At 41.4% G+C, this 25,593-nt stretch overlaps 1 protein-coding gene across 1 annotated transcript; it reads left to right on the top strand.

The window, feature by feature from the left end:
• The first annotated feature begins 309 nt into the window (after nt 1-309).
• LOC141703467 (uncharacterized) lies at nt 310-4,047 on the top strand. The gene is made up of 4 exons (XM_074506992.1): nt 310-606; nt 991-1,876; nt 2,492-3,738; nt 4,033-4,047. The coding sequence occupies exons 1-4, from the start codon at nt 310-312 to the stop codon at nt 4,045-4,047; spliced, it is 2,445 nt and encodes an 814-aa protein (XP_074363093.1).
• The last annotated feature ends 21,546 nt before the right edge of the window (nt 4,048-25,593 follow it).

The following is a 25,593-nucleotide window of genomic DNA, read 5'->3' as shown; positions in this document are numbered from 1 at the left end:
AAAAAGTCTTCCCGTGGCAAAGAGACCACTAAAGATTCGGGAAGGCCTTATACAAGCAAATGGCAGACAAACACCCCTCTGGTAGCCTCTATCGACCATATATATGCTACATATGTGGGGAAGGGGGTATTCAGGAAGGCAACTCCTCTCACAGAGTATAATAAAAGAGACACTTCAAAGTATTGTGCATACCATGAGGCCACCGGACACGATACAGCTGATTGTAGACAACTAAAGGATGAGATCGAGACTTTGATTAGATAAGGGAAGCTTACGGAGTGGGTTGTCAAGGAGGTTCGAAGACACAGGATGAATTATCATACCGTCCCTCCTCCACCCCCAGAAGACAAAGAAAGGGTCCCTCGGGCTGGTAGTATTCATATTATTCTAGGCGGGTCTCACATTGGTGGAGACAGCCGAAAGGCGATGGACAGATATGCCCGGGAAGCAAAGGACAAGCCGCTCACCAACGTCAATCATCTAAGCCAAAGGCCCCCGGAGCTCTTTGAAAGGGAGGTCGATGATATCGTGTTTAAAGAGAATGATGCAAAATGGGTGCATTACCCTCATACCGATGCCCTAGTCATAAAAATGAAGATTGGGACGGTGAATGTTCACCGAGCAATGGTGGACACCGGGAGCTCGGCTGATGTTTTGACTTATGATGCCTACAAAAAACTGGGATTATTGGATAGAGAATTAACCTCAACAGGTGGGCACCTGTACGGGTTCACGGGAGACTCGATCGGAGTGAAAGGGACAATTCGGCTCCCGGTGACCATAGGAGAGGAGCCTCATGTGGCCACCCAGATCGCTATGTTTACAGTTGTAGACCAGCCTTGTGCCTACAATGTTATAGTGGGCAGACCCCTTATGAGGGCAATGAGGATGGTGACCTCGATCCATCATATGACGATAAAATTCCCAACCCCCACGGGGGTAGGCATCTTGAAGAGCTGTCAATACGAATCCAGGGTCTGCTACAACCAGGCACTCAAAGCGGCCGAGTCAAGAAATGCCTCAAGGGAGATAGCTGAAGCAGGTGAGTGCGACATCCCCATGGAAGAGGCAGAGGGCAGGAAAAGAATACGTCCTGAGGGCCACGAGACTTGTAATTTGATTTCAATTGAGGAGTTGCCCGAGAACTACTTCGAGCACATGGGAATTCATGTGGAACCACGCCCAGGGGCCTTACTAATGGAAGCATCTCAGCCCATCATGTTGATACAAGAGGGGATTGTAGAGGAAGCAAGTGATGAAGAAGAGAGCCCAGAACAAATCACTGCAAGACTTAGGAGAGGGAAGTGGGCACACAAAGAAACAACAATCACTATGGACCCACCCGACGGAATCACTCGAACTGTAACTGCAACCTCTGAACGCTTGATAAACCCGACCCAAGCTCACCAGACCGAGCTCAAGGATGCGGAAGGTTTGGCAATCACGGAAATGGAAAAAACTAGCGAGGCTCGAGCAGATTTAGACCCGAGAATGCCCCCAATGGTCGAGAGGGCCGGGGCCGCAGAGGACACAATCCCGATCTTGGTAGACCCAAATGATCCCTCCAAGGTACTCAGAATAGGCTCTAACCTAAGTCCTGACTTGAGAGAGGATCTAGCCCGCTTCCTAAGGGAGAATTTGGATGTCTTTGCATGGTCACACTCCGATATGATACGGATTGACCCAAATGTCATGTGCCACCGGCTCAACTTGGACCCGAAAAAGAAGGGGGTTAGGCAAAAGAGACGGCCGATTAGTGGAGAGAGGGCAGAGGCCCTCAGAGAAGAAGTGGATAGATTAATGGAGGCAGGACTTGTGAGAGAAGCCTTCTACCCCGTGTGGCTGGCCAACCCTGTGCTTGTCAAGAAGCCCAATGGCAAGTGGAGGACATGTGTAGACTTCACCGACCTGAACAAAGCTTGCCCGAAGGACAGCTTTCCTCTACCCCGAATCGACCAGCTGGTTGATTCCACGGCTGGGCACGCGCTGCTTAGTTTTATGGATGCTTATTCGGGATATAACCAAATCCCCATGTATGGGCCAGATCAGGAGCACACCTCCTTTATTACTGATCGGGGCCTTTACTGTTACATCGGGATGCCCTTCGGGCTCCTTAATGCGGGGGCAACCTATCAGAGGCTGGTGAATAAGATGTTCAAACATCAATCGGGGAAGACTATGGAGGCCTATGTAGACGACATGCTGGTGAAATCGAAAGAAGCGAGGGATCATGTCCGCCACCTGGCAGAAATGTTCCAGATCCTAAGGGAGTACAGAATGAAGCTCAACCCCCAGAAATGTGTGTTTGGGGTTGAATCGGGGAAGTTTTTGGGATTTATTGTCAACCATAGAGGCATTGAGGCCAACCCAGCCAAGATACAAGCCCTACTCGAGATGAGATCCCCTCGACGGGTGAAGGATGTTCAAAGCTTAACGGGACGAGTGGCTGCCTTAAACCGCTTCGTCTCAAAATCCTCCGATAAATGCCAAGAGTTCTTCAAAGCAAGAAAAGGAGTGGGGAGGAACTTTAAGTGGACCGAAGAATATGAGGAAGCCTTTCAGAACATAAAGAAGCATCTCAGTAGCCCTCCAATGTTGTCCAACCCAAAGGCAGGAGAAATTTTGATCCTATACTTGGCCGTCTCCGACTTTGCAATAAGTGCAGTATTAGTCCGAGAGGAGGATGGTGTCCAGCTCCCGGTATATTATATGAGTAAAAGGCTAGCCGATGCCGAGACTCGATACACAAGCCTCGAAAAGCTAGCGTATGCTCTGATTCTGGCCTCCCGAAAATTCAGGCCCTATTTTCAGGCACATAAGATAGAAGTGCGAACCTCCTACCCCCTCAGACAAGTGATGCATAGACCAGAGTCTTCTGGTCGAATGTTGAAGTGGACGGTTGAGCTCGGCCAATTCGAGGTGGATTATAAGCCAAGGACTGCGATCAAAGGCCAAGCCCTGGCCGATTTTGTGCTAGAATTTCCCCCACATCAAGAAGTGGAGCCGGGAGCCCTTGTTGTTATACCTAGCACAGAAGAAGTTGGACTGGAGAGACAAAATAGTGCCCCATGGTGGAGCCTATATGTGGATGGTGCCTCTAACGGTGATGGAGCAGGAGCTGGAATCGAGCTAATCAGCCCAGAGGCTCACAAAATCAGACATGCGACCCATCTGGCCTTTCATGCAACCAACAATGATGCTGAGTATGAGGCCCTGATCAACGGTCTCAAGCTAGCTTTGGAAATGAAGGTCGAGAATTTGAATATGTTTAGTGACTCCATGATTGTGGTCTATCAGATAAATGGGGGGTATCAAGCTAAGGGGCCGAGAACAGAGCTTTACCTGAAGTGCGCACAGAGGATAATCGCAAGATTCAATGAGTTGAGGCTGGAACTAATCCCGCGTGGGCAGAATGAAGGCGCGGACGAGCTAGCTAAGCTCGGCTCACGCCGCGAGAGCACTTTGCTAGGGATCGTGCCCCTTGATATACAGAGGCAACCTAGTGTGCCCGAGCACGAGGTGGGCAGCCTCAGTAATGAGCTCGACCCCACGTGGATGACATCTGTTCTAGCATACATAAGAGAAGGTTCACTTCCGGACGAAAAGAACGAGGCAAGGAGGATAAAATACAAAGCAGCCCGCTATGTGATATACGACGAGATTCTATACAGAAGAGGGTTCAGTGTTCCTCTTCTCAAATGCATACATGGGGAGGAATGCAACTACATCCTAAGGGAAGTACACGAGGGCATTTGTGGCAATCACTCGGGGGGTAGCTCTCTAGCTCAGAAAATCCTCCGTCAAGGCTACTACTGGCCAACGCTGAAAAAAACGCCTTTGAATTCTCCCGAGCTTGTGATAAGTGTCAGCGATATGCCAATTATTACAACAACCCCGTGGCCTCTCTCACATCCCACATGAGGCCCTGGCCCTTCTCAATGTGGGGAATTGATCTGATTGGGGAACTCCCGAAGGCCAGGGGAGGCGTCAAGTATGCGGTAGTTGCGGTAGACTATTTCACTAAGTGGGCAGAGGCCGAGCCCCTAGCCACTATCACAGCGAGAAAGCTCAGAGAGTTTGTATACAGGGCTATTGTATGTCGCTATGGCATCCCTTACAAGCTGATATCTGACAATGGGAAACAATTTGATAGCAAGGAGATGCGAGAGTTTTGTGAGCAGCTGGGGATTCAGAAGAGCTTTAGCGCAGTCTGCCACCCCCAGAGTAACGGGCAGACAGAGGCTGTTAATAAAATCATTAAGCATACCTTAAAGGCAAAGCTTGAAGAGAAGAAATGAGCATGGCCAGAAGAACTCGCCCAGGTCCTATGGTCTTACAACACTACACCCCGAACCACAACTGGAGAGACCCCTTTCTCTCTGGTGTATGGGTGTGAAGCTATGGTGCCCATTGAAGTGGGAGCAGGATCTTTTTGAAGGGACAACTATGACTCAGAGGCAAACGAGGTCAATCATCGGCTCTATTTGGATATGATCGAAGAAACTCGAGAAGAGGCTCAGATCAGGATAGCGGCATATCAGCAGAGGACAGCTAGGCATTACAACAGTAAGGTTCGAGCCCGAACTTTCAAGGTGGGAGATTTGGTTCTGCGCCGGGTCATGCCAAATACCAAGGTGGTGAGTCACGGAGTCTTGGGAGCGAATTGGGAAGGCCCTTACAAAATAAAATCGGTGCTCTGGGAGGGAACCTACCACCTCAATGATATGCAAGACAAGTTGATCCCAAGAGCCTGGAACACGGAATACCTTCGCAAGTATTATCAGTAATATTATTCTTTTCAGACTTAGTATTATCTTCAAATATTCCTAAGTCTCGGGGGGTAGTGCCATATAGGTGCCTCCCTGAGACCACAAGCATGTATTCCTTTCACTTCCCATTATCTATGAATAAATGATTGATCTCTATTTGTGCACTTGATATTTTAACTTCTGTTAATAGATTAAATACCCAGCAGGGGACCCCATCCTTGGGAACCCATGCGAGGACAGAACAGTTGTTTTATTAACATGTTAAATCAAGCTGGGCCCCGACCCGCTTGATGCCAAGAACATGAAACGAGCCGGGCCACGGCCCGCTTAGACAAATACGAACACATAGTAGATAAAAGATGGGGATAGAGATATAGGCCCGCGATGCGAGCTCATACCCTGGCCCTCAAAACCATAAATGCGACCCAGGGGGCCCAGCCCTCCATCAAACATACTCAAAGTCGCATGATGCGAGGAGAAGACACATGCGAGCTCCTAGTGCGAGCACACCTACAACACCTGCGAGTTGATGCGGGCTTGTTCCACTTGGCATCCTCTTTCAACGGTTGTTTGATTGAACAAATGACACGAGTTGAATAAATTGGGCTCGCAGTGAAGGGGTAACGCTCGCCATAAGCGGCCAGAGTTATGATTACTTTTGGTCAGTAGAAGCATGGTAAAAAAAAAAAACCAGCTAGCACCGTAAAGACATACGCGGGCACAAAAAACTTAGACATTTTATACAAACAAAAGTTAAATAAGTTATGCCCCGAGGCAGAATATTTCAAATACAAGCGCGAGGCGAGAGGGGTGCCCGCTTACCCAGTCAAAAGTCTAGTTCTAATTAAAATTACATTAAGGGTTATCAGCCTCTGCTCCCTCACGATGTTCACCAGCGACCTGGGCCTTCTCGGCCGCGAGCCGAGCCTCATCAGCAATTTGGTCATCCCTCTCCATCTCCAGCTTCAACTTGTCAGCATGCCTCGCTGTGCTCGCACCCAGAGCCGCCCAATCGAAGTCAGGAACCTTCTTCATAAAGACTTTCATAAAATTCCTGGCCCCCAGGTTCCTAGCATCAGCGAGGGCGGCCTCACGGCCCTCGGTCAGGGCAGAGACTGATCCCTCCAGCTCGAGCACCCTCTCCTCGAGGGCATCCTTCTCCTTCTTACATGCCTCAGCAGCCAGGTCATGAGCCTCCTTCTGCTCCCTTAGGGCCTTGTCGTGAGCAGCGTTCAGGTTAACTATCTTCTGATTGTAGTTGTTCACCAGCGTAACTTTCTCTTGCCCGTGCTCAGCGACCTTACTCTGAAGGGACTTGACTTTAGCCTCGAGCTTTGTGTTGGTCTGGCTGAGGGCTCGCATCTCTCGAGCCTTAGATAACTGACGATAGTATACTTCAGCCGCGGCTCGGGAGAGTGCATCCTGGTTAACCTCGAGAGCAGAAGAAGACCAATCCTTTAAATCCTGCTCGCTGATGTGACCTTGAGCGAGCCGGCCGAATGTGGTCGCAACCATATTGGCAGAAGAAGAAGAGGGAAGAGGAGCATCAGAGGGAGCAGCTTTCTTTGGCTCAGGCTCGCCAGTTTTTCCTTCTTTACCTCTATGCCTCTTTAGTCGAGGAGAAGGCCCTGAATCCTTGAGATGCTCGGAGAGAGTAGTCATGCGGGCCGGAGGATTGGCCTGAGAGCGAGCCCTTGTGCTCGCAGCTGCGGGCTGAACTGGGCCCGAGGCCGCAGCCTGCTCAGCCTCTTCCATGAAGGGGATAGGGGAGAAGGCCATTTCTGAAAAAGAAAACAACAAAGCAATAGATTAGTCACAGCAAGATGCAAAGGAAAGAAGTAATGCGAGCAGGTGAAAAATACGGAGAATTAAAGTGCAATGTGAAGCGAGATGCATGCAGGAAAAGTGAGCACGCGAGCACACGAGCTCGCGCATGCGAGCAGCCAGGCCCGGACGTGCGGGCCCGATATTCTTACCCTTTCTGGATCTCTTCCTAGATTTCTTCTGAGGAGTCAGCCTCACTTCTTCCTTCAAAAACCCACATGCGACCAGATTCGAGGTCGTTATGAGTTTTCGGATGTCCCGGTCCACCTTAGGAAGGTTTAGAAGACTGTCCGCGTTTATCTTTTCCTGTCCCACAAGGACAGTGCGAGGCGGGGTGGCTGGAGATAAAAGAAATTCTTGTTAAAAGGAAAGAGCTATGGTAGAAGAGACGAGAGCGGGCAGAAAAAAACTTACATGGATTATAATAAAAATGAGTCTGGACTCGAGGCACCTCGTGGATATAGAAGTAAGGACTCTTCCACTTCCCTGAGTTGCTCGGCCCGTTGTGGATGAGGTTCTTTTTGTTGAAGCACGGCCAGACAGAGAAGTAGAAATACCCAAAGTCGTTAGGAGAATGCTTCAAATGGAGGAAGTAACCCAGTTGCCTCACGGTTAGAGAAGGGTACCCGCTTTTGTGGTACATGATGTACAGTGCGAGGGCGGCCCGGTATCCGTTTGGATTGATCTGAAGGGGTGCGAGCTGGAAGTACTCGCAAACATCTTTGATGAAGGGATGAAGAGGAGAGGAGATTCCCAGCCTTAATAGGAAAGTGGACAAGACCATGCGAGGCACCCTGCCTCCATTCTCCAAGTGATTGAATCTATAGCATCTCATATGAGGTAGGGGCAAGACAATATGGCCCTCGAGCTGAAACTGCTCAATGTGCTCGGCCAGATGTTTCTGAGTCAGCGAGGTAGGTAGGTCGCGGCAAGCGAGCACCTTAACCTCCTCGTTTGCAGTTGAGCTCTCCTCCCCATCAGGAATGATCTGCCTTTTGAAAACAATCTCACCCTCGAGCTCGGGCTGGGCAGGAGGCACATAAGGCTCAGGAGAGGCCGAAGGGGCATAATTATAGTTACAAATCTTGTACTGACTTATAACATCTGCCACCTCCTCGCTCTGAGGAGAGTCATAGGACCAATACGAGCCGTCCTCTTCACCCTCGAGTCCCAGGATGGGATATTCAGCAGCTACGGGCTCCTTTCCTTTCTTCCTGGTGTCATAGTATGCACTCCCCAGGTCACTGTCAGTTGATTCTAAGTCAAGGTGAATGGGGTCGAGGTGATTAGCTGTTGCTTGCCTCAGACGAGTTGCCCTCTCTTCAGCCATTTCTCTTAAAATCTCCTCGGCTCGGTCTTTATCCAAGGGAGCAGGCTCGCGGTTTAGCAGCTCTTCTACCCCAAGGGAGGCTGGAATATGAGAGAGGTCCACGGGCCTATTTTTCCAATCATATATATTTTTCTCCCCGGTAAAATCCTCAGGGTTCGGGTCGAGGTGAATATCAAGCGAGCCGGATCCAGCTGCTCGCATCGAGTTCTCAACTCTGGCAATGTTCAAAGCCCCTTGAGGGGTGATAGCTGAGCCGGGAGAGATAGGTTGGCTAAGACGACCAGAAAGAGAGGTCAGCTCACGTTGGAAGTCTTTGGAGCCTCGCTGCTCAGGTGGGTATTGGTTTAATGGAGATGGAGTAGCTGAAGAGCAAGCCGGGCTAGCAGAGGTGCGAGCCGGGCTCGAGGAAGAGCGAGATGATCCATAGGAGCGGGCTGAAGACGCACTCGACATCTGTAAAAGATGGTGAAAATTAGTGTGTGGCCCTAAAAAGAAAATAAAAAACAAGTATGGGATCGTACCTAAGTGTCCTCACATCTCACACGGGATCGCACCTAAGTATCTAAACGAGCGAAAGGGCTCGCATCGCGCGTTGTGGTTGTGTGTGAACTCGCATCGAACAGGTGGTGTGTGCTCGCATGGTGTGCGTGAATAAAGCATGAATAAAAAACGGGCTCGAATCGAAGAGTACCTGTGGGAGAGGTGTATGAAGATCCTGATGAATCTGGTCCCGGAGAATATCGCCGCCGGTAGACGGTTCTTGTTGAAATGATAATCTTCGCCGTGGTAGATCCTTGAGCAAATTGAGCAGCAATTCAGGAAGTGTTTTTGGAAATGTGAGAAATGAATTGAAATCTCACATATTTATAGGAGATAGGAGAGAGAAAGGAGGAGGCGACACGTGTCGCCATCTCATAAGACGACACGAATCCCCACGCCAGCTGTCCAACGGCTGTCAAAATGAATGCAAAGATGAAAGGCATGCGAGGCGAGACACGCGAGGCGGCTTGGTACGGCCTGGTGGGCTCACACTTGCGAGGCCATAAAAAGATTAAAAAATACCTAGCCTCAAGATGCGACCAGGAATTTTGGGGGGTAGTTGTTATGCCCGCTTTCGGCCATGGGCCCTAAACAGGTCCCTGTGGGTGCACTAAATAGCTGGACTCTCGTGTGTGGGCTAGAACCATGGATTAATAAGACTTGGGCCAGCACATTTGGGTTGGGCTCCTGACATGCGAGCTGGGCTCGTGACATACGAGCTGGGCTCACGTGACCACATGCAGGCTGGGCTCACGTGACCACATGTGAGATGGGCTCATGACAAGTGAGCTGGGCTTACACATGCGAGCTAGGCTCACATATGCGAGCTGGGTTCACATTTGCCATCTGGGCTCTCATATGCGAGCTGGACTCGGGTGTCCACACGCGAGGTGGGCTCAGATGATAGCACGCGAGCTGGGCTCGGTTGCCCACACGCGAGCTGGGCTCGGTTGCCCACACGCGGGCTGGGCTCAGGTGCCCATACGCGGGCTGGACCCATGAGCCCACATCTTATGAAATCAAAGGTAACATTGTATTTATTGGTTAAAAAGGAAGGCGGTGCGGGCCGAGGCCGCCAGGCCGGCCCGCATTAGAGGACTTTGTGTTCGACATGGAAAGTGGCTCATAGATGACTGAGTTGCTCGTAAATTTCGGGGCCGTCACGGGTTATTGCTATAATTATGGGAAGAGATACGGAGATGCCGTGAGATTATAGGAAGTGTGTGGAGCCGGTCGAGATTTACGTGACTAATTGGCTGAAGGCCTGACTTTATCGTGGGCTTGGGCTGCATTGTTCCCCAAGAACTACGTGAGGCTTGATCCCTATAAATAGGGTACGTAGGCACTTGTATGAGACAGGAGTCGACACTTGATAGAGAATAACAAACCCTATTCTTTCTTAAGGAGTCCACATACAAGCTCAGCCACCACCAAACAACCTTCCTCCGCCCTCAAACACTGTCCTTGATCTTTGTTCCGCCCATTAACCTCCACAACATTGTTATACGAAATTCTCCCTATAACAACTCCGATTATTTACTAATTAATATTCTTTACTTTATTAAAGAATAATGTGTCGATAATCAAACTCACTTTTGATTATTCAAATAAAGATATTACTTTCGTATAAGTATATCTTTGGTTATTTAATATTCATTTCAAGTATAAGTTTTACAACTTCTACTTCAATTATTTTTATAAAGATTATTCTTTATGGGAATAATATTTAAATAATAATATTTGGATATTTTCTAATATATTGGGACTAATTTATTTTATTAAATCAGCATTACTCCAAACATTCTTAAAAATGTTTTCGAGTCTTGAAAATGATTTTAAAGGTTAGGGCGGATCTCAAAACTCATTTTTATATTTAAGATCCTCCTTTCGAAGGGGATTTAAATACTCGCTCAAAACCTGAGGGATCCGGCTCTGTGGTGTATTTTATATTCGCAACAAAGTTGCTATTCTGATAAAAGAGTTTTTGATTACTTACCCAACACTCGGGAAGTAAAATTCTTGGAACAAGTTAATCCATTAACAGGCATCGCCTGGGAAATATCGGTGAGTTTTCCTTTCCAACTAGATACGACTTCTTGGTGGAGCCGTATCAACAAGTTTCTACTTGGGGAAAGTGGGGACGAGCTTTACGTTTCAGAGTCATGGATTTCATCTGAACTAGGAGTGGCATAAGTGGTCGAGTGGCGCCGATCCAGCCTTATTATATTGGCCCAAATGGCCCGGAAGTTCTGCTAAGACGGTCCATTCCTTAGGAGTCCAGTGTTCGGTTGACAAGTAAATCCGACAGGTTCTCCTCTATATGTAGAAAATGGTGGGGTTTCACTACTGCGACTGATCATCATAAGTGGTCTTCCTGGCATGACAAACTCCCGTAATGAGTTCATCATCCAGTTGGATATTTCTGCAACACTACCCGGAGCATTTCGATCGAAAGGCTACGAATGGGTGATTGTCGAAACATCAACAAGGGTCAAACAGTTATAATGTTGTTTCCATTGAATGAAGTATCTCCTAACTTCATTTCCTTTAAAAATTAATTCAAAGATTGAATCTATTCAAGTCTTAACTTGTGGTCTCATCTATGGGACGAACTTTTGAAACTTATTATACTTTGAACAGTGGTAGTTCAAGTAGATTTCTAAAAATGGTATAAGTATAGTGAAGTAATTGGTAAATTCATCTTCCTCTAAGCTTATATCTAGTAAGTAATTACCTTATACTTGATAAAGGATTCTAGTAAGTTATCCATTTAGATACTTGCATTATTGTTTACACTATATATTATCTTGCGACCTGTAATGCTCACTCTTGCTTCATTTATTCATCACACAACAACAGTTAGGAAAGATGGCCAGACTCAAGCAGACCCAACGCAAGCGCGTGGGAAGCGTCCCGCGTCTTCCCGTTGATGTTGTAGCTGCTATAGCTGCAGAGGTAGATCTATTGGTAGAACAGGCATTCTACTTTTGGGAACCAAATATTGTATAATTATAACTTGTGGCAGATAATGACAATTAACTGTAAACTTATCAAGTAATCATTTTGGGTTGTAATAACTTTTAAATTATGGATTCAAGGACTTGTATTTATTTCAATTTCATCTCTGAGACTATAACGGGTTGTGGTGTTTATTAGTGTGGGGTCACATCATGAGGTTATTTTTTTATTAATTAAGTTAAGTGATATTGTGGAAAGACGACCCGGATCCCCGACCCCAGATCTGGGGGTGTTACAGCAATTATATGCAAAGTTCTCCAAGTGTGAGTTTTGGCTGACAGAGGTACAGTTTCTTGGACATGTGGTGAGTAAGGAAGGTATTAAAGTAGACCCGAAAAAGATTGAAGCCGTATCCAGGTGGGAGGAACCGAAGACTCCAATGCAAATAAGATGTTTTCTTGGATTAGCTGGATATTATCGCAGATTTGTGGAAGATTTCTCGAAGATTGCATCCCCTTTAACCAAGTTGACCAGGAAGAATGAGAAGTTCATTTTGACGGAAAAATGTGAGGAAAGTTTCCAGGAATTGAAAAAGAGGTTAGTGACAGCTCCAGTATTAGCATTGCCAGATGAGAAGGGGAACTTTGTGATTTATAGCGACGCTTCTTTAAAAGGATTGGGTTGTGTATTAATGCAACATGACAAAGTTATCGCCTATGCCTCCAGACAACTAAAGCCTCACGAGTAGAAATATCCAGTTCATGACCTTGAGTTGGCGGCCATAGTGTTTGCTCTAAAGTTATGGCGTCATTACTTGTATGGTGAGAAATGCGATATTTATACGAATCATAAGAGCTTGAAGTACATATTCACACAAAAGGATTTGAAGATGAGACAAAGAATATGGTTGGAACTGATTAAGGACTACGATTGTTCGATTAATTATCACCCAGGTAAAGCCAACGTGGTGGCTGATGCTTTGAGCAGAAAAGAAAGGTTGAATATGATCAGGATTGCGGACGAACTAGCACAAGACTTGGAAAGAATGGAGATTGAAGTTCGAGTACCTAGTGAAAGTCAGGAGCAACTATATGAAGTTACCTTCCAACCGGCATTGATGGAAAAGATCAGAAGGTGTCAAGAAGGAGTTATGGAACAAGAGTTGGATACTTTAACGAGAGAAGAGTTGTGTACTCACAAGAATAACCAAGGTTTGTATAGATTTTCATCTAGAGTTTGGATTCCTAATATAACAGAACTGAGGAATGAAGTATTACATGAAGCGCACAACTCTAAGTTTTCTATCCACCCTGGTAGTACCAAGATGTACCAAGACTTGAAGAGAAACTTTTGGTGGCCAGGAATAAAGAAAGATATTGCTAATTGGGTTAGCAAGTGTCACGTATGTCAAACAGTAAAAGCGGAGCATCAACGACCAAGTGATTTGTTACAACCTTTGGAGATTCCCCAATGGAAGTGGAAAGATATTGCTATGGATTTTGTAGTAGGATTGCCAAGGACGAGAGCAAATCACGACGCTATTTGGGTAATCATTGATAGATTAACTAAGTCAGCGCACTTTCTTCCGATCAATGAAAGGTATTCGTTGGAAAAGTTAGTCAAGTTATACTTGGATGAGATAGTTACCAAACATGGAGTGCCTGTGTCTATAGTGTCAGATCGAGACCCGAGATTTAATTCCAGGTTTTGGACTAAATTCCAAGAGTGCCTAGGAACAAAGTTGAATATGAGCACCGCTTATCAACCTCAGACAGACGGCCAAAGAAAAAGAACGATTCAGACCATAGAGGATATGTTGAGAGTCTGTGTTTTGGATTTTAAGGGTAATTGGGATGAACACCTACCTTTGATTGAGTTCTTATATAATAACAGTTATCATGCCAGTATCCGGATTCCACCTTACGAAGCTTTGTATGGACTTAAGTGTAGATCACCGTTGTATTGGGATGAGGTGGGAGAGACCAAAGTGTTAGGTCCCGAGTTGGTTCAGCAAACCAGAGATGCAATAGTATTTGATTCAGAAAAGGTTAGAAGCAGCCCAAGATAGACAGAGGAAGAATGCAGATTTGTATAGGAAAGATATGAATTTCGAGATAAGGGCTCTGGTGTTACTAAAGGTATCACCTTGGAAAGGGTTAGTGCGTTTTGGTCAGAAAGGTAAACTTAGCCCCAGATTTATAGGACCCTTTGAGGTATTGAAGAAAGTGGGAAAGGTTGCTTATGAGATAGCGTTACCCCCGCAGTTGCAGCACATTCATAATGTGTTCCACGTATCTATGTTGAAGCCTTATATTTCCGATTCGAATCAAGTCATAGAATATAAACCGATTGAGCTTCAACCAGATTTGTCTTATGTGGAACAACCGATCCAAATCCTAGACCGTAAAGAGCGGGTCCCTAGAAATAAGTCGATCCCCATAGTGAAAGTCTTGTGGAGAAATCCTCGAGTAGAAGAGTCTATTTGGGAATTAGAGTCAGACATGCTTGATAAATATCCTCAATTGTTTAACTGAGTCAGATTCTGGGGACAGAATCTTTTTAAGGGGAAAAGATATAACGACTCGTGTATATTCTTTTATTTTTAATATTTTCAAAGTGTAATAAAGGTTTAAATAATTAAATAAGTGTGTGTATTGATTTTGGCAGCATTTGTTGATTGTTACTTATTTATTTGTGATAAGTTGATATGAGGATTGGATTATGTGATTTATTAGTGAGTTATACGATTTTATTTCGCTTGTAAAAGTGATTTTATTACAGTTTTAATTCCATAAATATTTGGATTATTTCTAAAATTGGTTTTATAATTTTATAATTTCAATAATTATTTTTAGGACTTTATAATATTGAGAAATCAATATTTCACTTATTAATTATTTTTAAATAATTTTATGATTGTATTTATTTGTAAAACCCATATTTAATTCTGGAAATCTTCAAAAATCATGAAACTCATATTTTATTAAGTTCATATTATTCTGGGAATTTTAAATTATTTTGAAAATTTTCGAGATTCGTTTCACCCGCGCGTCGTTTGGTTTGATTATTAAAAAGCGGGTATAAAGTGTGCCTTAAAAATTGTTTTAAAATTTCAAAATTTATGTTTTTATAAACTTCGAGATTTTTCTATTATTTTAAGATTAGTTTTATAAATTTTAGTAGCAGACTCGTGTGCATCTCGGTTCATTTATTCGTGAAATCGCACCAGAAATCCAGATTATTCGGGGGACACATGTCAAAATTCTACAACAGAACTTGACACGTACCCATTTCCAGACCATATGTGTTGCATCAGGAGCAATTGTAAATAAAAAATTAATAAACCACCCCCCATCATCCCTGTTCTCGGCTCATTGTCTCTCTTGCTCTCTGTTCATTTTTTTCCGATTGTCTCTTTCTCTCTCTCGATCATATCTCTCCTCCTTTAATCTCTTCTCCTCCTCTGTCTCGTTCCTCGCCTCTCTTGTTCTTGGTGGTTCCACCATTTCCCGGTGAGTTTTTAGCCGGTTACTCCAGCAATTTCTTTAGCCCCGTTTCTGTGCATGCTTATATATATACATATGATGTGTATGCATATGTGTGAGTGGTGTGTAGTGATTTTTGGGTCCTGTTGTGTGCTCTGTTCATTTTCTTCTGCCGGTTCAGGCGTCGCGTGGCTTACACGCGCGAGTGTGTGCGTGTTTGTGGAGTCTGTGTTGCCGAATTGTGTTGTTATTTTATTGATTTTAATTTTCTCTTGTGCAGGAATTATTTGATTAAATAATCGTGAAATGAAAAATATTTTTTCATGCGAGGAATAATTAATTTTTTTTATCGGTGAAATTTTCGCGTTGGAATTCGAATAATCGAGTGCCCCGAGAATTTTATCGCCGTCCGCAATGAATTTTTACGAGTGGACGGTGATGACTTTGTTCTGAGTCCTAAATTTTATAAATAAATAAAATGATTTGCGTAAAATATTTTCGGACTTAAATAATTAATTGTATTACAAATTGTGTTGTGGTGCAAGTTGTATGAAAATGGTGTAATTGATATTATAAATTGTTGTGATTGTTGACGTCAATTGTAATTGACGGGTAGGCTTATAAACAAAGGAGTTGCTGCCAAAATTTTCTAAAAATTTATTTTAAAATGTATTTATTTATATTATACGTGTTATCCCTATTTGTGTTCGGATTACGTGATTACGTGACTATGTGTATAATAACTATACGAGTCGAGTTGTTAGATTGAATTATTTGGGTTTGAGGATAACAAGCATGTCGATAAAACTGATTAGGGTATTTCGTGTTCATAGGTTCCAGTCGAGTTCCACCTGAACCGAAGTCGCGTAAGATTTGCTTAGAGTTTTGAAAGCGTTGCAAGGCAAGTACCCCTGACCATTCTTTTATGGTTCAGTACGTATGAATAGCTAAATGTTTTATTCTCGTAATAGAACAGAAACATTTTAAGTTACGTATCCCCCGTAGTTATAAACACTGTTTTCAAATTGTTTTGGGGAAAAGTAACTTCGAAAGGTACCTATCTCGAATGAAATGATTTGTGAAATGGATTTTTTATGTGTTCTGGTAAAAGGAATGATTTTGAAATGAGATAGGTACAAGTGATTTTGAAAACTGGATAAAACGATCAGACATGGGATACATTGGGGCCAGGGGGCCTATTGAGGTGGCGTAAGAGGCTAATTCGGTTGCGCGCATTATATAATGGATTAGTCCAGCAGGTCAGAGACCTAGCTAGTCTCTGAGTTCCGGAACAAGTATAGGGGATGGCGGTTAGAGCCGTTTGGTGTTGATAGCCTGATCAGCTGTCTTCACATATCCGTTACGTATCTGATTTGGATTTGTGATTCCCGTAAGGGTATTAGTAGTTGATACAGCAGTTTTATAAATGTGAATAGCTTGCTAAAATTGGACTCTGGTAATTACACAGCACACTACTACGTTGTTTTGATTAAGCATGCTAGACAGTGATATCCAGTTATCTCAGTTTTTCATTATATAATATTGTTGACATGATTATAGCTCTGTTCCTATTATTGTTTACATTACTGTTTTATCATGTTATTCATATATTGGTACTGCTGAGCGATTATGCTCACCCTTGCAACCTGTTTTGTTATATATATATGTCGCAGATGCCTAGAAGACCAGTCAGACAGACCCGTGTTCCCGCCCCTTCAGGACCCGGCTCCTCAGAGGTAGTGTTTGTCAGGCCACATACGGTCTGATGAGTTACTGAATAAAGTTAGAGTGTGTTAGATATTGAATAAATGGTTTGTAATAATGTGAACCTGAATCATACTTGAACTTGGATCGGATCTTGGTTTGGGGTCAAGTTAGTGTATATTAATAATAATCTGGTTGTTTATATTTTGGTATTAGTGTTTGGTGACGTCAACTCCTGACCCCGGGGTTGAGGCCGTCACACACATAATTCAGAAATGTAACTTTAACTGAATTCTACAAAGACAAGGGCATTGTTCAAGAATTCTCAGCTGCTAGAACACCTCAGAAAAATGGGGTAATTAAGAGAAAGAATAGAACACTAATAGAGGCTGCTAACTGCCAACAAGTTTTTGGGAAGAAGCTTCCAACACTGCATGTTATACTCAAAACAGATATCTCATTTACAAGAATCTTGGAAAATCACCCTACTCAATCTTGTCTAAAAGAAAGCCTAATGTGAAGCATCTTCATGTGTTTGGAAGCAAGTATTATGTTTTAAAAGACAACTCTGAATATGTGGGAAAATTTGACTCTAAGGTCTTTGAAGCAATTTTTCTGGGATATTCATTGGAGAAAATTGCCTACAAAGTCTATGTGCTTGAACAAAAGAAAATTATGAAAAGCATAGATATGACTTTTGATGATGACAAGTGTCTAGACTTGGAATGCCTTGATGAAAATGAAGTCGAGACCCTTAATTTTAAAAATCTCGATATTGATTATGATTCTGAAGATGAAGCTGAAGTCAACATAAGCAACAGAATGGATGAAGAGCCAACTGAACAAGTGAATTATGAGAATGAAAGCTCATCTCAGACGCCAGAATTTGATAGCACAAACTCAGGGGGAGAAAGAGGAGAAAGTTTTGCAAGTCATGTCAATAATAAAGAAGATGCTGAGAACTCAAGTCAACATAATCACACTAGGAAATGGGACAGGAGTCACACAAGAGAAGAAATTATTGGTGATCCAAATGCCGGAGTGAGGACTAGAAGTGCAACTACAAATAAATGTCTACATGTATGCTTTATATCATAAGTTGAGTCTAAAAAAATTGAAGAAGCCCTACTTGATCCTAATTGGATATCTGCTATGCAAGAGGAGCTAAATCAGTTTATAAGGAACAAAGTTTGGAAGTTAGTTCTTGCACCAAGAACAGAACTATAATTGGAACAAAGTGGGTATTCAGGAACAAAATGGATGAAAATTGGATTGTGACAAGAAACAAAGAAAGGTTGGTTGCAAAAGGCTACTCACAAGAAGAAGTAATTGATTATGATGAAACTTTTGCTCCGGTTACAAGACTTGAAGCAATAAGAATTTTTCTTGCATTTGCTGCACATTCTAACTTTAAGGTGTATTAAATGGATGTAAAGAGTGCATTCCTAAATGGTGAGTTGGAAGAAGAAATTTATATGCAACAACCACCTGGCTTTGAAGATCCTGAATTTTCAGATTTTGTCTACCAACTTCAAAAGGCTCTTTATGGACTGGAACAAGCACCTAGAGAATTTTTGATTAAACATGGATTCAATAGAGGAACTATTGATAAGACTCTCTTCTACAAGCAACATGGTGGTGATATGATCCTAGTTCAGATCTATGTGGATGATATCATTTTTGGCTCTACTAATGAAAAACTATGTCAAAGATTCTCAAAACTCATGCAGGGTGAATATGAAAAGAGTATGATGGGAGAATTAAGTTACTTTCTTGGAATTCAAGTTAGTCAAAGAAGTAATGGAATCTTCATCAGCCAAACCAAGTATGTTAAAGATCTATTGAAGAAGTTTGGTATGGTTGATTGTTCACTTGTATTAACACCTATGTCTACAACTACAAAGTTGGATGAAGATAAGAAAGGAAAAAGTATAGACATTTCAGGTTATAGAGGAATGATTGGATCTTTGCTATATTTGACTGCTAGTAGACCAGACGTTATGTTTGCAACATGTCTGTGTGCAAGATTTCAAGCCAATCCAAAAGAATCACATTTGATGGCTGTAAAGAGAATTTTCAGATAATTAAAGGGGACTCCAAACTTGGGTTTATGGTATCCTAAGGGAACAAGTTTTGAATCTGTTGGATGCACAGATGCAGATTTTGCTGGATACAGGGTTGACGGAAAGAGCACTAGTGGAAGTTATCAATTTCTTGGACAAAGACTTGTATCCTGGTATTGCAAGAAATAACAATCTGTGTCAACTTCCACAGCTGAGGCTGAATACATAGTTGCTGGAAGTTGTTGTGCTCAAGTGCTTTGGATTAGAAATCGATTAATGGATTATGGCCTAGTGTTACACAAAATTCCAATTATGTGTGACAATACTAGTGATATATCTATTGTGTCTAATCCAGTTAATCATTCTAGAACAAAGCACATTGATGTAAGGTACCATTTTATTAGAGAACATGTTGTAATAAGATAAGAATTAGCATGATAAGGTTGCATCTGTTGTTATCTCTGATTATAATAATATCTCTAATCCATCTGGACCCAAACTGATAAGTCGGGTACCAAGAACTGTTAATCTGTTTGTGAGTGTCGGACATAAAAGGTTAATTGACTCATATATATTCTTGGTAATTCATACTCAAGGCATATGATCAAAGAAAGAGCCTCACAATCAAATGTGATTGACATAAGTTATTCCGTCTGTAATCTTTGGAGATGACATCAAAGGTTTTCATTACGGGACAAGCTATATAGAAAAGGGATGTCATCATGAACTCAACGATTAATATCACTGATAACAACTAATCATTGGTGTCACTGATAACAATTGAAGCAACTTCTTGCTGGAGAATCAAGGCACAAATCCTCTTATCATATAGTTCTGCATTAAAGGACAAAATGTCAATTCAATAAAGGATTAGTGTCTCATCTGAACAAGGAGCCAGTTAAGTCAGCCATCCATCACTCTCAAGTCAAGCAAATCAGTGTGAATGAGATGAGCATGAATTATCTGGAAAGAGGACAATCTTCCTGCATCAAGTCTCCAAAGGCTGAAACAATTCTTAAACCAAGGGTGAATTATCCAAAATCATCTTTGAAAAATCCCTTGGACACTGTGTATGAGACACCCAAGCCTGATGAGAAGAAGCTTCTGTCAAGATCAATTGTCTTCTATAAAGATCCAGCTGATTCAGCTTCAAAAAGGAGAATTGCTAAGATATTCAGAAATGGAAAGGAAATTTGTGTGGTAGCGGACATCCACAATTTGCTCAAGCAAAGAGAGAAGAAAAAGCCAGATTGAAGCAGGAAAAGAAGCAAGCTGCTCTAGATGCAAAGAAGACTAAACAAAAGAAAGAGCAGATTGCTATCTTGGCCAAACTACAAGCTGTGAATTCATCTCAACAAATTCCCTCACAACCATCTGAAGCTGCTGAATCAAAGATGAAAATTGAAGAACAGAAGAATCCCCAAGGAAGAAATAATTGGCTAGAAGAACAAAAAGGAAACTGGATATTGTTGACAAAGAATTGGAAGATCAATTTCCTAAGGTACCCACACCAGCTACAACTCAAGCATCAAAGCCCTCTGTGGCATTTGAAGATATAAGGGTGGTGGATCCCTACAGGAATATTCATGGTGAACCTATTGTGCCCAAGGATGAGCCAATAGAGTGGGATAAAATACCAATTCCTGACTTCAATTTACCAATCCTTAGCAAGCCAAAAAGGACAAAGTCAAGGGCAGTCAAGAAAGTGAAGCTGTCACCACTCAAATCCAAGTCAGTAGTTAAAGCTAAACCCAAAGTCAACAAGGGAGACTACTTGTACTTGTGTGACATCAAAGAATTTTCAGATCTAAACCTCTATCTGGATGAACTGGAAGAAGTGAGGGGAATTGATGCATACAGGAACCTACCTGAAAGGTTAGTGTTCAAGTACAAAGGAGGAAAGGAGATTGTGTGGCCTCTTCACAGGATTCTTCAAGAGAGCCAAGCTGTACTGATTAAAGTTTATTCATCCTTCAAGAAGAACTTTGGGTTCAATGTAACTGTAAGAAGACTAGTATTGAAGAAGATTGAAGAACTAAGGAGTATTAGAGCTAAAGATGCACTCCCAAAGACTCTAATCATCCCATACACAGGGAGAAGAGTGCATCTAAGGCCCTACTGGCTGATGGAGTTCATAGATGACAAAGGTGTGAGAAGATTCTTCAGATTAGAAGACCAATTGAGTATCTCTAGCAATGAGACTCTCTTGGAAACGCAAGAAAAGCTAGATCTCTCAGAATCTGATGAACTGGAATTCCACAGGCAGCTCCAAAATCAGATTGATGAAAACAACAGAAAGCTTGGAAGAAGAACCAGACCTTCAAGAAACTAGAAAAATCTGCTCATGCTAGATGAGCATCTTGAAAATGACTGTGAGCCAAACCTTGTACATTTTGTTTAGTTGAAGCACTTTCAGTATTATCTGCTTATCTTTAAAGCTATATGTTTAGGATGTTTTGTTATCATCAAGTATCTCTTAATTTATGGCTACAATTCCAGTAGACATAAATTGAGGGAGATTGTTGTGCATATATTGTGTACTTGATGGTTTCGTAAACAAAACATCTAAGTAGATTTTACTTAGTGAAATAATGTAGCACTCGACGGATATAGTCCTGACGGATAACTCATTATAGTCCCGACGGATGTTAACTAATTATCCATCGAGTGAGTAGCTTATGTAATAATAAGTCTGTAGCACAATTCTGTATACATCTTTGTATAGATTCTGTAGTAGCCTATAAGTCATGTTGACTTTAACTAGATATGCAGAATAGGCTGATTAGTTGTATATAAATGATGTCTTGTAATTCTGCATAAGTGAAATGAAGTCAAGTGCCAAAATAGCTACCGACGGATGATTAACAAAGGCATCGACGGATGATCAAATGACTATCAACGGATATTCAGTATAGTAGTCGACGGATGATCAATGAAGTCATCAACGGATGTTCAGAAAGTCGACGGATGATCATATATCCAACAGATGTTCATAAAATCCAACGGATGATTATATAAAGAATTCAAACAACAGTTGAACAGTGATAGCTGAGCACAGCCGTCGAGATGTATACAAATCTACTGTGGAAGCCCATTAAGTGGGTAATAGAGGATGAAAAGCAACAAAGCTTAAGTCTGATAGTTTTTATATTTATTCAGTCTTTTAGACTTTGTAATCTTGGTAATATATAAACCAAGAACGTAACAAATAGATATACGAGAGTTGAGACACAAAAACAGAGAAATCTTTGTAAGCAAAATCTTTAGCATTTCCCTGTATCCTCAGCAGTTCGATTTGTAAGCAGCTGTGAGCATTCTTGCACACAAAGTCCTCTCGATATATAATATATATCTCTGGTGGAATTTTTTAAATCCATCAGAATGTTTCTAAAGACTCTTGTTTTTAATTACTTATGTTTTGATTCAATTAAGTTTCTATTCCGCATTGTGCTAATCAAAACATTTATATCTATATTCGAGTTGAACATTTTTATTTCGAGAAAAAGGTTCAAGAATTCCATTCAACCCCCCTTCTGTAATTATTGCTATATTGTTAAGGGACTAACATATATCTAATTAGATATGACAGCAAAATAAGTATTAAATTCAAGAGTTCGGTTTTGAGTAAAGTTTATGATTCAATCCATAACCATTGTTTCATGTTATTGTGGTTTATGATATTTCCGTAAACACTATTTTACGAGTTTTATTCTCGTCAAGATTCAAAGTATTGCTGAAGCATTTCGCTCAAAAATATCAAAAACAGTTTTGAATACAGTGAGAAACAATTATCCGATTCTTTATTAAATTTTATGTTTTAGCAATTATGATTTTAAAATGTTCTGCGCTAATGCAGATGCCGATTTTATATCAAAACGACCATATATATGCTATAATGAACTTGCCGAGCATTTCTTTTGCTCATACTTGCTTGGTTTTTTAAAATTTAACCTCCAGTGAGGACTAGCTTGCGCTGTTTAACTGCGTAATTCAAGGAAGTAAAGAAGAAGCTCTTGGAAGGTGGTTGGTCCAGGATTTACGGGCTAGTGTAAGTTCTGTTATAAAAAGTTGTTTATATTATATTATAATTGTGTTATTTTATAGTTGGGCCTAGTATACTTCGTTTCGAAGTTATACTAGTGGGTTTAGTTTTGAGATGGTATTTGTTGAAAAGACTTTAAAGAAATGGAAACTTTATTTGTGGAATTTGGATTTCTTGTTTCTAGAACTATAACCTTAAATGATCTTGGATTAGTTTGGGGTCATAAATGATAAATATCTTCCGTTGGCATTTATTTATTGATTAAACAGGTTGATTTGGATTGAGGTTTCGTAGTAACGACCAAATCCTCTGACCCCAGATTTGGGGGCGTTATAGGTTGGTATCAGAGCTGAGGTTATAGTAAACTAGAAACGAGAGTGTGTAGGATTGTGTATAGCTATGTGAGGACGTCTGAGCTCATATCGAGTTCCTATTGAACTATTGGATATAGTACCAAAGAGTAAGTTAAGATAGGCGCATTCATTCGAGATGGTTGTGTTCAGCTGGATGGGACTCCAGGAAGCTGCAAACTTCTATTGTGGAATCTTCCGAGACCATGATTCGACGACGATGAAGATTATCGATATCCTTAGAGCGTGAAGAAGTATTTAGAATCGGATGGCGAGTTAAGATAGGAGTTCAAATAGAAGATAAGTATTAAGACTTTGGCAATACCTTCTCTTTCTATAATTTCTTTTGACCTCTCTCAAAAGAGGTATCTGTTAGAGGATATATTCCCTAACACTCGTTTAATCATTTTGTTCTAAAATCTCATTTTCTTGATTTCATTTTTCTCCAGAAATATCAGCTTTGAAATCTTTTCAGTTTTATTCATTTGATTATGGATTCCTTTGATATTCTTTTATTCTGACTGAGATGAACAACCCTAACTTTAGGGGACACAAGGTATACCTGTCTGTGTGATAGGAGTTGGATGGGACGCCATCACTTGTGTGTGTTGCGAATACAAGAAGGTTAATAACCTTTAGTAGTGTCCTAATTTGGACACACAATACCAAGTTTGTTTGATCATATTGATCTCTCGGTTATCCTTTTATTTTAACAATACTTTTTCACAAATTCAGATTTTGGTCTCGTTATGATACAAAATTCTTTTCTCTTTGGAATTCCATTATTTTATCATCTCAAATATTCGAAGGTATGCCAATCAAGTTGGGCTGAGTTATCTTGATCAAGTCAAAGCAGGGTTATATGATAGGATTACCAACACCAGCAATGAATTGCAATAGATGAAATATCAGTGGCGTATAGCGAAGTTGATCTGTTTCTTTATTTCTCTCTCCATTTGTCTCTCTCTTTCTTTTTCCTTCTTTCTATCTTTCTCTCTATTCTTCTTTCTCGCAATCAGTAAAAGTGATTATATTGAGAAATTGGTCAAAAGATGTGGATGGAACAAGGTGCACAATGAAGCTCCTGTAAAAGTAATACAAGATTTATTTGAGATTATGGAGAAGTGAGGTTATTTGGAAATGGAAAGTTGGCTAGAAGATCCCCAGTGCTCTCTTCTGCTGATTCCGAGGACGGAATCCTTATAAGGGAGGTAGATTGTAATATCCTATATTTTCAGATATTATTATTATTATTATTTAAAATTGTTTATGTGATTTTATGTGAATTTTAGGGAATTATCTGGTAATTGGAGTTGATGCTTTGGATGTTTATATATGATTTTATTTGAGTATTTTAATTTTTATATGTGCAGAATAAAATATAGATAATTATGGTATTTTTCTGGTAATTTTTGGAATGTTATATGAATTTTTATAAGGATTTATAGATGTAATAATTATTTTCTGAGTAATTACAAAACTATTTTATAAAGCCGGGAATCGTCCAACCTCAACCGTTTTTACGTTTTTACAACCCGAAACTCTTCCGAAAACTCCTTCCTAACCTAATCTGGTAATTCCGGACATTTTCTGTGTTTTAACTTTTTCAATCCGGATTACGGTTTGACCCATGCGCGGCCTGACGCAAGATTTTCGATACGATAATCATTTCGGTGAATCAACAAAACCCGTATTCTCGAGAGACGAGATATTATTATGTTATTCCCAGTGGACTAACAATGAGATTTACAGAAGGGGGTTGAATGTAAATCTCAAAACTTTTTCAAGTTTTGAGCAGTTTCTAAGGCTAAGTGTTTGAGTGATCAAATGTGTGTGAATTGCTTGAAGCTGATGCAGACAGATATATATTCAAACACAAATGTAATGAGCACAAAGAACTTAAAAACTTTTTTGGTGGATTTGTTGTTCCACCAGAGATGTGTTATTTCAGAAAATCTGTGATTCAAAGAATTAAATCACAGCTGCTTCCTAGTACAAACTAGATGATTTTCTCTTTTGATATTTCTAAACAGCTCAGGAAAATTCATGTCTAATTACTAGCTGCTACTTGGTTTATATATCACCAAGTTTACAAGTGAAGACAAACTGTAAATACAATTGAAAAGATTCTTCACATGTTTCTTCTTCATTTCTCTATCCAATGCAATCTAGGATAATATGTAAATCTTTGAATACTTCCTTGTTTGCATCAGAATGGAAATGCTGCATTTTTTTTGATTCCTCCTAGAGGCTTCCACATTCCAGTATGTCTCTGTCAACCCATGTGCCTGTCAGCTTGTGAATTGTCACTATCAACTGCTAATGAACTAAGCATCCGTTGAAGCTTTCATCCGTTGATGCCTTATCCGTTGAGGCTTTATCCGTTATGAAGCTTTATCCGTTGATGCATTATCAGTTGAAGTCTTTATCCGTTGAAGCACTTATCCGTTGATGGATATTATCCATTGAAGCATTAGAGACATCCGTTGAAGCTTTGTTTCTTATCCGTTGAAGGTCTTCAATATCCG

Source organism: Apium graveolens, unplaced genomic scaffold (assembly GCF_009905375.1).
Source record: "Apium graveolens cultivar Ventura unplaced genomic scaffold, ASM990537v1 ctg6684, whole genome shotgun sequence".
Taxonomy (NCBI): domain Eukaryota; kingdom Viridiplantae; phylum Streptophyta; class Magnoliopsida; order Apiales; family Apiaceae; genus Apium; species Apium graveolens.
This window is presented reverse-complemented; position numbering and strand designations above follow the sequence as displayed.